Source organism: Myxine glutinosa, chromosome 10, assembly GCF_964187855.1.
Source record: "Myxine glutinosa chromosome 10, kmMyxGlut1.1, whole genome shotgun sequence".
NCBI lineage: Eukaryota > Metazoa > Chordata > Myxini > Myxiniformes > Myxinidae > Myxine > Myxine glutinosa.
The window spans coordinates 129,413,422-129,425,932 of NC_136270.1; the positions used below are offsets into that span (position 1 = coordinate 129,413,422).

Below are 12,511 nucleotides of genomic sequence, written 5' to 3' on the forward strand. Positions count from 1 at the left end.
TAAAATCCTGCTCTGCAGCTCTATCTCACCCTCTTTCTGTTCTTTTCACCCTATCTTTTGCTCAAGGTCATCTGCCAGCATCCTGGAAATCAGCAAACATTACCGCTTTACACAAAAAAGGTGCAAAAACAGATCCTTGCAACTACAGACCAATCAGCCTTTTTGTCTAACCTCGACTCTGATTCTGCAACTGGACCAGACGGCATCAGCCCACGGGTCCTAAAATCCTGCTCTGCCACTCTATCTCACCCTCTCTCTGTTCTTTTCACCCTATCTTTTGCTCAAGGTCATCTGCCAGCATCCTGGAAATCAGCAAACATTACCGCTTTACACAAAAAAGGTGCAAAAACAGATCCTTTTAACTACAGACCAATCAGCCTGCTCCCAATTATCAGCAAAGTCATGGAATCCATCATTGCTTCGGATATGAAATCTTTCCTCTTCTCCAATGGCTTGATCTCTGATCATCAATTTGGATTCAGACCAGGTCACTCTACTCTGGACATGCTGCTTCTCCTGTCTCAACAATGGATGGAGGTCCTCAATGCCAAACAGGAAATTAGAGCTGTCTCCCTCGACATATCACGTGCCTTCGATACGGTCTGGCACCCAGCTCTGCTCACCAAACTCTACTCCTATGGTATCCATGGAAATCTCCATGCATGGCTTGCGGACTTCCTCTCTGGTCGTAGTCAACGTGTGGCCCTGAATGGATTTCTCTCATCTCCCCTTCCCGTTCAGGCTGGAATTCCCCAAGGCAGTGTGCTGGCCCTGTGCTTTTTCTGGTCTTTATCAATGATCTCTCCGACTCTCTGGAAAATCCTCTCTATCTCTTTGCTGATGACTCCACTCTCTGCCGCTCCATTCCTCTTCCCTCAGATCGGCAGTCTGCAGCCTCCTCACTCTCTGAAGACCTGGACAAAATCACAGACTGGTCAAACAAGTGGAACATGTCTTTCAATCCTGACAAATCTCACACTCTTACTATGTCTCTCCGAAAAGATCGACTGGACAACCCTCCCATCTACTTTCTCAACAATCCTCTCCAAGAAGTTCTGTCGCTCAAGCTTTTGGGTCTCACTATCTGCCATGATCTTTCTTGGGAAAACCACATTTCCAAGCTGGCCTGCAAAGCCAGTCGCCGACTGGGCATCCTCCGTCGTGCGAAGTCCTTCCTAGGCACACCTGAGCTCCTCACCACATACAAGGCTTTCATCCGCAGCTCAATGGAATACTGTTCTCCCCTATGGGCTGGTGCTCCTGCCTCACACCTAGCTCGGCTTCACGCTGTTGAAACCAAAGCTTTCAGAATCATTGGAATCTCCCGCGATGAAGCTATCACTGAGGGCCTTTCACTCACTCACCGCAGGCAGGTAGGTGGTCTTTCTGTCTTCTACCGACTCCTCTCCGGCCTTGCTCCCCCAGCTCTCTCTGTGCTCTGTCCCCCAAATATTCCTACAGGTCGCACAAGATCTGCCAGCCACCCTCTGATGGTTAAACTGCCGAAATCTCGGCTCTCTGCTCACCTTCACTCTTTCATTCCTCTTTTCTCCCGCCTCTGGAACAAACTCCCACACTCACTTCAATCACACTCCTCCCTCCAGGTCTTCAAAACAGCTGTTCACCACCATCTCTTATCTTCCCCCATCCAAAACCTTGATCTTTTCTACCCCCACTAATTCACCCCAGATCCACCTTGTTTGAAATTCCAACTTCTTTCCTGGAAGTCTTGGCAGTGTCCATATGTTTTATACCTCTCCCACCCCCCCCCCCTTCCCATGCCTCCCCCCCAAAGCCCTCTCCCTCCCACAGTTCTCTCGATGTCTCCATGTATCTCGGTCCCCGCTCTCAAATGTTGTGTTTGTGTCCTTCCCCCTCTCTCCCCATCTTGTCTACCGCTCCCGATGTTATTTGTTTTGTGTGTCTGTTTGTCTTTCTGTGTGATTAATGTTCGCTCTTTCACGAGCCTCGATCTTGTATTCAAAAAATAAAAAAAAATAAAAAAATAAAAAATAAAAATAAAAAAATAAAAAAATAAAAAGTAATTAAAAATGAAATGTAGAAATATGTAATTTACATAAGTATTCAACCCCCCTGAGTCAATACTTCATAGAAGCGCCTTTGGCAGCGATTACAGCTTCGAGTCTTCTTTTGAATATGTCTGCATCAGCTTTGCACATCTGGATTTTGGGAGTTTCTCCCATTCTTCCTTGCAGATTTGCTCAAGCTTTGTCAAGTTGCATGGGGAGCGTCGGTGAATAGCAATTTTCAAGTCTTTCCACAGATTCTCAATGGGATTCAAGTCTCAGATTTGGCTGGGCCACTCAAGGACTTTCACATTGTTGTCCTGAAGCCTTTCCAGTGTTGCTTTGTCTGTATGCTTGGGGTCATTGTCCTGTTGGAACGTAAATCTTCGCTGCAGTCTAAGGTCTTTTGCCCTCTGAAGCAGGTTATCCTGAAGGATTTGCCTGGATTTGGCTCCATTCATTGTTCCCTCTATCCTTACAAGTCTCCTAGTACCTGCCGCTGAAAAGCATCCCCATAGTATGATGTTGCCACCACCATGCTTCACGGTAGGGATGGGCTTAGATGGGTGATGAGCTGTGCTTGGTTTCCACCAGACGTAGCGCTTTGTATTCAGACCAAAGCGTTCTATTTTAGTCTCACCAGACCACAGAATATTTTCCCTCATGCTCTCAGTCTTTCACGAGCCTTTTTGCAAACTCCAGACGTGCTGTCATGTCCTTTTTCTCAGGAGTGGCGTCCGTCTGGCCAATTCCCCATAAAGCCTCGATTTGTGAAGTGCTGCAGGACTGTTGTCCTTCCGCCAGGTTCTCCCATCTCGGCCAAGGAACTCTGTAGTTCTGTCAGAGAGGTCATTGGGTTCTTCATCACCTCCCTGACCAAGCTCGTTCTTGCCCAATTGCTCAGTTTGGTCAGACGGCCAGCTCTAGGAAGTTCCATATTCTTTCCATTTCCTAATGATGGAGCTCACTTTGCTCTTGGGATCTTTCAACACTCTATAAATTGTTTTATATCCTTCCCCAGATCATTGCGTCCTCACAATTCTATCTCGGAGTTCTACGGACACTTCCTTGGACTTCATGGTGGAGTTTCTGCTCTGACATGCACCGTCAACTGTGGGACCTTATACAGAAAGGTGTTTCTTTTTAAATCGTGTCCAATCAATTGAATTAGCCGCAGGTGGACTCCAATCATATTGTCGAGACATCTCAAGGATGATGAAAGGAAAGTGGATGCACGTGAGCTGAATTTGGAATGTCATAGCAAAGGGGTAGACCACTTGTTGACTTAAGACATTTCAGCTTTTCATTTTAATTATTTTGTAAAAAATTCTAAATAAAATTCCATTTTGATATTATGGGGTATTATGTGCAGATCAGTGACAAAGAAATCTCAATTTAATCCATTTTAAATTCAGGAGGTAACACAACAAAATGTGAAGCAAGTCAAAGGGTGTGAATACTTTCTGAAGGCACTGCATATTTACGTTTCTTTGCCGTCCCAGACATCATCTATAAAGCCCTACAACGGATGTGACGAGAGTGAGCGATCAACAAGAGGAGGACATCCGTATCTATTGCAGACACAACAATAATCTGGCAACTGTTGTTTATACAGTGCAATATCATTGTCGTGTCTGCTTCTTCATGTACTACATTAAGATTGGTGAGGTCAGTTGACTCATTAAGGTGTCTCTTCCAAAATGTCAAAATTGTCCGAGAAGAAATGAACAAATCGACCATGGACAAGCTTTTGTGGAATAATAGTACCCATTTCATGATCGATGGATTGGATTGTGCATTCAGACAGACAAGTGTCCATTTGTAAAATCTGTTTCTAACTTACAACTGTCACCCCACTCCCACCATGTACGTGCCAGCCCAAAGTCCCCTTTATTGGCGAATGCATTGCAAAATAGATCTGCCCAAGTCATTTACATTGTTTGGAACGACAATTTTGTTTTGATTGTGTAGGGCAGTACCAACCCGACTCAGGAGATTCAGGGTTTCTTGACTCTTCAATCAAAGGTTCACACGGCTCGTGCTTTGCAAAAACAGTAACTTCTTCTTGCGGTGTTGTAAGATTGTTCCTGTGGAAAGCTCCCGACATCACCGGATTCTCTGTGCGTGCACAAACCAACAAAACATGTTCCCGACATTATCTGCAATGTTAACAATGAGTCGGCCATAATATTGTCACGTGACCGGTTTCCCCTTACATCGTGGGAGCTCAGATGTTGAGAATACTGTGCTGAAATAAAGCGATACCCTGGTCACGCCGCAGGGATTTAACAGATAAATAGGAAGTTAATGAACAGGTTTTAATTGCATGACAAAACTAGGACGGCAGGTACTCGGTGGAGCGCATACCTCCGCCAGGCTGACCAGTTTGTAGTTTCTATCCCACTGATAGGCCGGATCTGGATTCTGACCTGAACCAAATTCTAATCGGCTTGTTCTTGTCACCGAACCAACTCATCCACCAAGTTTAGTCATAACTCATCCATAACTTTTTTAAATATCATGTTATATAATCACTTTCCACCCAATCTCTCAATGGTGAAGAATTACTTAGGAATTAAATAATCCTCGTATCCGAATCCATATTCAGATCTTCACCACAATTGAATCAATTCTCCCCTGTCACACACCCAACCAGTCCACCAAGTTTCATCCAAATCTGTCCATAACGTTTTGAGATATCTTGATCACAAACAAACAGACAGGGGTGAAAACATAACCTCCATCCACCTTCGGTGGCGTAGGTAATAATTACTACGTTCATTTATAATAAACTGAAACACCTACTCCTGTTGTGAGCGTCTTGGGAAGGAGGGTGTCGGGGTGGTGGGACACATCTATTTTGTGCCCAATGCTAGTAATACCCTTTCCCTCTGGCAGGGGGTCAGTAATCACCGTGCACAGACGAAAATCTCAAGTTGTCAACCCACCCTCACAGAGGGCGGGGAAGGGGAATTATTTTATGCCCATGACCTGACCCTGGATATCCCCAACACTTGTTCAAAATTTGGTGGAGGTCGGCCAAGCCCTTTGAGTCTAGAAGTGAGCAGACAGACAGCCAAACAGTCCTTATGTATTTTTTTTTTGGACCCTAACATTTGTAAACTGTGACCTGTTTCTACATTTGTGGCCCTGTGTCCCGCGTGTTTGCGGTTTGTCGTGTGCAAAAAAAAGAGCCATGAGCGCAAGAAAAAGAGCCAGGAGCGAAAAAAAGAGCCGTGAGTGCAAAAAGAGCCGCGAGCGAAAAAAAGAGCCGTGAGCGAAATAAAGAGCCATGAGCGAAAAAAGAGCCGTGAGCGCAAAAAAGAGCCGTGAGCGCAAAAAGAGCCGTGAGCGAAAAAAAGAGCCGTGAGCGAAAAAAGAGCCATGATCGCAAAAAGAGCCGCGAGCGAAAAAAAGAGCCGTGAGCGAAAAAAAAGAGCCGTGAGCGAAAAAAAGAGCCGTGAGCGAAAAAAAGCCGTGAGCGCAAAAAAAGAGCCATGAGCGCAAAAACGAGCCGTGAGGGCAAAAAATAGCCATGAGCGCAAAAAGAGCTGTGAGCGCAAAAAGAGCCGTGAGCGCAAAGAAAGCCGTGAGCACAAAAAAAGAGCCGTGAGCGCCAAAAAAGAGCCGTGAGCGAAAAAAAGAGCCATGAGCATAACACAGTTCTAAAAACATATATCTTCCACTAGCCATACATAAAGCAACTGGACATACACAAAAAAACATGTCTTCAATGAGTAATTTCTTATCTTCCATTAAGAGGTGGAGAGCACTATCTAAATATCTACCTAAATGCTAGTTCACAGGCGACACTATTTCGGGTAATTACAAGACTGGTCTAAACATGCAGATCAAGTGATATCTCTCCTTCAGTCATTTTGAGTTGCATCGTTCAGAAGAACACAATTTAGATTTGCTCGTGTAGGGCAGGGCAGTACCAACCTGATTCAGGAGATTCATGATTTATTGACTCTTCAAGCAAAGGTTCACACGGCTCGTGCTTTGCAACAACAATAACTTCTTGCAGTGTTGGAGGATTGTCACTGTGGAAAGCTCCCACCACCACCGGAATCTCTGTGCATGCACAAACCAACAAAACGTTTTGCCTACATCATCTGGAATGTTAACTATGAGTCAGTCATAATATTGTCACGTGACCGGGTTCCCCCTTATGCAGTGGGAGTTTAGGTCTTGAGGATACTGAAAGAAAGGTATGCTTTAGTTACGCTGCAGGGATTCAACATATCGATAAGAGGCTAATGAGGCGGGTTTTAATTACACTAGAAAATAATTACTGTGTTCATTCATAATTTCATTCATAACTGGAACCCTGGTGTTGGCTTAGCAGTTAGGGTGCCGGCTTGGGATCCCAGGGTCCTGGGTTCGAATCCCGGTCGATCGCTGAATTAACGCCAGGGGGGTTGACTCAGCCTGTCATCCTTCCGAGGTCGGCAAATTGAGTACCAGCTTGCTGGGATGAATGATCCTGGTGTGTACCCCGGTTTAGAATAGGTACACTGTATCCCTGCGCATCGTAAAGGCGTGACCAAGCATAACACGTCAGGTTGGCGTCAGGAAGGGCATCCGGCCATAAAACATTGCCTCAAACAGGGAACCATGATTGTCATGGGGCCCGCAAGGCTAACCCCCGCTCCAGCGGGGAAAATGGCCTTAAAAACGATCATTCATTCATCTATCTATAATGCCAGTAATCTCTGTGTGTCTGTCTGTGACCGCTGTTTCTCGACAACCACGGGTCCGATATACTTGAAACTTGCCAGGTATATTGCTGGGGACCCGAGGATGTGCCTTTTCAAGGTTTCATATTAATCGGACAAGTAGTTAGCGAGCTATGTCCAAAAAACGATTCAACCAATCAGAGAGCAGCGAGCTATCACGTGTGCCGAACGTGGCGAACAGACTCTGCCTCGGACGGCACATTTGAGAGCGTATTCATTTATTTCACGTTGGCAAACTATGTTGGCGTTAAACTATGTTTTAAAACTAATTAAAACTAATTTGCGATTCTTTCGCTTTCCTGCGCGTTTGTGCACGCTATGGCGATTTCTTTACCAAACTCCGCAAGCCGTTCGCTTTGGACCAAACCATTTCATGTAAATAGAGGGGGGGGGGGATTGTCACCGTACTCGCAAGCCGTTCGCTTTGGACCAAACCATTTCATGTAAATAGAGGGGGGGGATTGTCACCGTACTCGCAAGCCGTTCGCTTTGGACCAAACCATTTCATGTAAATAGAGGGGGGGGATTGTCACCGTACTCGCAAGCCGTTCGCTTTGGCTTTGCGAATGGACCAAACCATTTCATGTAAATAGAGGGGGGGGGGGGATTGTCACCGTACTCGCAAGCCGTTCGCTTTGGCTTTGCAAATGGACCAAACCATTTCATGTAAATAGAGGGGGGGGATATAATTTTAGATATATATATAGTACGGGCATGCCCTAGTAATAATAAAAGGCAGTTTGTGTGTGTGTGCGTGTGTGCATCTCCTCCATAACTCCAAAACCATGGAACCTAGCGGCCCCAAACTTTGCACACATACTTCTCGACCTCCAAAGGATTGCAAGAATGAAAACTGAGTGTTCGGGTGTGTTTATGAAGATCATTTACACTAACAGGCTTACCTTTGGTCAGCCTGCGTTCAGGTCGCTCAGCTTAGGGTCTTAATTCCGCCATTTTGTCTGCTCAACTCAAGTATGCCATGCCTCAGACCAGGTCGGTTTCTGTACAATAAAGTTATATATCTACGAATGGTAATATAGCTGATCTTCATGCGTACGATCGCTGTATTTCTGTATACATCGCAACGCTTATAAACACCAGTGTTCGTGCATTTATTTAATTTCCACAAAGCTCAAGAATCTCTTTACCTGAACCGAATTTCAAAAAAATTTCTGCGGAATTGGCCTCAGCAGCAATTCCAACTATTAAGTAAATGTTCTTTATTTGTCTAATTCAGACATTGTGGGATACTCCAGGGACCTCAATAGTATTGTGGGAGTGCTTGCTCGAGTGTTTAAGCTGCCTGGCGAGTGCTTTTCAGGCTCCTTTTTGCAAGTCATGGCGATACAGTGGACAGCATTTCCTTTTTGTTTTTACGTACGCAGTTTGTTATTACACGAGATCACATTGATTCACATTTTTGTGCGATTTACTTTCAATATATATTGGCTACCCCCACTCTAGCAGGGAAAATGGCCTTAAAATGCCTGTTGTTGTTGGTGTTGTACTTTCAATATATATCAATGTTATATTAATATACCCGTAAAAATGTACTTATTAAAAAACGTCAGATCAAACATTGTGTTTGGAACTCCGCCATGTTGAACTGTAGCTTTGCAAGTGAAAGTCTGACATTTTGTTTGCTCGGTCTGGTTTGAATACTTTGCTGATTTCCTGTAGATTTTCACTTTTAGAGAACACTATTTAAAGGTAAATATTTGTGGTTGCCGTTTTTGTGCAATGTTGAAATGTGAAATTTGTGAACAATTTGACTGTCCTCTTTGGGGACTGCTTATTCGTGGGGTCTACTCAACTTGTATTTACATTTTTTTAAACCCCCCGAGGTGCTCCACCTGAAATTAAAACAAATCTGGTGAAAAACGGATGTTTATAAATGAAATCACATCGTTCTGCGCGTTCTGCAGGCAAACATAACAAGTGATTACATGCATGGACGTGTAGGTAAGGTGACACATCACAAGTGATTACATGCATGGACATGTAGGTAAGGTGACACATAACAAGTGATTACATGCATGGACGTGTTGGCAAGGTGACACATAACAAGTGATTACATGCATGGACGTGTAGGCAAGGTGACACATCACAAGTGATTACATGCATGGATGTGTAGGCAAGGTGACACATAACAAGTAATTACATGCATGGACGTGTAGGCAAGGTGACACATAACAAGTGATTACATGCATGGACGTGTAGGCAAGGTGACACAAAACAAGTAATTACATGCATGGACGTGTAGGCAAGGTGACACATAACAAGTGATTACATGCATGGACGTGTAGGCAAGGTGACACATAACAAGTGATTACATGCACAGACGTGTTGGCAAGGTGACACATAAGTGATTACATGCACAGACGTGTAGGCAAGGTGACACATAACAAATGATTACATGCATGGACGTGTAGGCAAGGTGACACATCACAAGTGATTACATGCATGAACGTGTAGGCAAGGTGACACATCACAGGTGATTACATGCATAGACGTGTAGGCAAGGTGACACATAACAAGTGATTACATGCATTGACGTGTAGGCAAGGTGACACATAACAAGTGATTACATGCATGGACGTGTAGGCAAGGTGACACATAAGTGATTACATGCATGGACGTGTAGGCAAGGTGACAAATAACAAGTGATTACATGCATGGACGTGTAGGCAAGGTGACACATAACAAGTGATTACATGCATGGACGTGTAGGCAAGGTGACACATAACAAGTGATTACATGCGTGGACGTGTAGGCAAGGTGACACATAACAAGTGATTACATGCATGGACGTGTAGGCAGGGTGACACATCACAAGTGATTACATGCATGGACGTGTAGGCAAGGTGACACATAACAAGTGATTACATGCATGGATGTGTCGGCAAGGTGACACATCACAAGTGATTACATGCATGGACATGTAGGCAAGGTGACACATCACAAGTGATTTCATGCATGGATGTGTAGGCAAGGTGACACATAACAAGTGATTACATGCATGGATGTGTCGGCAAGGTGACACATCACAAGTGATTACATGCATGGATGTGTCGGCAAGGTGACACATCACAAGTGATTACATGCATTGACGTGTAGGCAAGGTGACACATAAGTGATTACATGCATGGACGTGTCGGCAACGTGACAAATAACAAGTGATTACATGCATGGACGTGTAGGCAAGGTGACACATGACAAGTGATTACATGCATGGATGTGTTGGCAAGGTGACACATCACAAGTGATTACATGCATGGACGTGTAGGCAAGGTGACACATAAGTGATTACATGCATGGACGTGTCGGCAACGTGACAAATAACAAGTGATTACATGCATGGACGTGTAGGCAAGGTGACACATAACAAGTGATTACATGCATGGATGTGTAGGCAAGGTGACACATCACAAGTGATTACATGCATGGACGTGTCGGCAAGGTGATACATAACAAGTGATTCCATGCATGGACGTGTAGGCAAGGTGACACATAAGTGAGTACATGCATGGACGTGTAGGCAATGTGACAAATAACAAGTGATTACATGCATGGATGTGTAGGCAAGGTGACACATAACAAGTGATTACATGCATGGACGTGTAGGGAAGGTGACACATCACAAGTGATTGCATGCATGGACGTGTCGGCAAGGTGGCACATAACAAGTGATTACATGCATGGACGTGTAGGCAAGGTGACACATCACAAGTGATTACATGCATGGACGTGTAGGCAAGGCGACACATCACAAGTGATTACATGCATGGACGTGTCGGCAAGGTGACACATAACAAGTGATTACATGCATGGACGTGTAGGCAAGGTGACACATCACAAGTGATTACATGCATGGACGTGTAGGCAAGGTGACACATCACAATTGATAACATGCATGGACGTGTAGGCAAGGTGACACATAACAAGTGATTACATGCATGGACGTGTAGGCAAGGTGACACATAACAAGTGATTACATGCATGGACGTGTCGGCAAGGTGACACATCACAAGTGATTACATGCATGGACGTGTAGGCAAGGTGACACATCACAAGTGATTACATGCATGGACGTGTAGGCAAGGTGACACATAACAAGTGATTACATGCATGGACGTGTAGGCAAGGTGACACATCACAAGTGATTACATGCATGGACGTGTAGGCAAGGTGACACATCACAAGTGATTACATGCATGGATGTGTAGGCAAGGTGACACGTTTCCTGTGTGGTTTATTTATGTCATGTGATTGTACTAATCTTATTACTAATGGATGCAACTAATGCAACAATTGTACTAATGGATGCAACTGGGGCTGTTACCCTTGCGCTAAAATAAGTTTTGGGGAAATCAGAAGTTTTTGAGGGATTATACACCTTGATGATGTCGGAGAATTTCAAGATTGTATCCATCAACTGAGAAAACCACATTTGAGGCCATTTTTCCCCACAGAGCAGGGGTTGGCCTTTTTCGGGCACCTTGGTCCCCTTTTTGAAGCAATGTTTTATGGCCGGATGCCCTTCCTGCCGCCAACCCCGTTAGTCGCCTCTTGCAACACACAGGGAATTACCAGTGAACTGGTACTCAATTTGCCGACGTCGGAAGGATGACAGGCTGAGTCAACCCCCCTGGCGTTAATTCAGCGATCGACCGGGATTCGTACCCAGGATCCTAGAATCCCAAGCCGTCACCCTAACCGCTAAGCCAACACCAGGCTTAACTTAACATGCAGATTAAGCGATATCTCTCCTTTGGTCATTTTGAGTTCCATCGTTTGAATGACAGTTTTGTTTTGCTCGTGTAGGGGAGTAGTAGTACCAACCTGATTCAGGAGATTCATGATTTGACTCTTCAAGCAAAGGTTCACACGGCTCGTGCTTTGCAAAAACAGTAACTTCTTCTTGCGGTGTTGCAGGATTTTCACTGTGGAAAGCTTCCGCCACCACCGGATTCTCTGCACGTGCGCAAACCGACAAAACATGTTCCCTACATTATCTGCAATGTTAACCATGAGTCCGGCAAAATATTCAGTGACTAACTGTAACACCAGTTTTATTAAAAATAAATTTTTGCAAACCCCTGTGATCACTGCTGTTACGTTTGTGGGGGTAGGCAATGAAATACGTTAGTCCAGGTGGAAGTGTATAGATTACGATGCTCCGACTGTCGCAGTGAAGAAGAAGAACCCTCATGTGCCATAAGTAGGGAATCCGTTAGACCGGATGTCGCGAAAGTGTATCTTTGTCCCCATGACGAGGGGTGGGGTTATGTTAATTAGTTAGGGATTAATGGTAAATCCCCTGTATGTGAATCGCCTCTGTACTTTTCCCATTGTTCCTTATGACAATGCACGACACACACATAGCCAAGCCAAGCAATCAGCGTGCATAATAAACATTATAAAATAAAAGTTCCGGAACCAAGACATTGAAGAATACCGCTGGTGCCGCGAGCCGCCACATCAAGCAGGCAGGTCCGTGAGGCCACGCCCCGAAGAGCAGTGATTGGTCCAGTACCATAGAGCGATGAGATGGGACTCGCTGATAGGGGCATGCATGGGGATCGTTGGATGACGTCAGAGCCTTGAGAATAATTGAGTCCCGACATTTTGGCCTCTTGTGTCAGGGACATTGCAAGCAAACGGTCACATGTACGGTGCTCTATTGAGTTCGGGCTCGCCATTGGTGGTGGCATTCGCACAACACACCCTCTCGCTTCCTGGTGT

General features: G+C 44.9%; 1 protein-coding gene across 6 annotated transcripts in view; it reads right to left on the bottom strand.

Annotated features, from left to right (window-relative positions):
• The window catches only part of LOC137433763 (uncharacterized), a 29,805-nt gene that overhangs the window by 8,958 nt on the left and 8,336 nt on the right, over positions 1 to 12,511 (bottom strand). For all 6 annotated transcript variants that reach the window (XR_013624815.1, XM_068126054.2, XM_068126055.2 and 3 more), the window contains exons 3-5: positions 11,609 to 11,740; positions 5,970 to 6,101; positions 4,011 to 4,145 (exon numbers count right to left, since the gene is read on the bottom strand). Coding sequence is in view for 5 of the 6 variants with exons in the window: in XM_068126054.2 (XP_067982155.2) it covers positions 4,011 to 4,145; positions 5,970 to 6,101; positions 11,609 to 11,740 (399 nt within the window). In the remaining variant the exon portion in view is untranslated. The remainder of the gene's footprint in view (positions 1 to 4,010; positions 4,146 to 5,969; positions 6,102 to 11,608; positions 11,741 to 12,511) is intronic.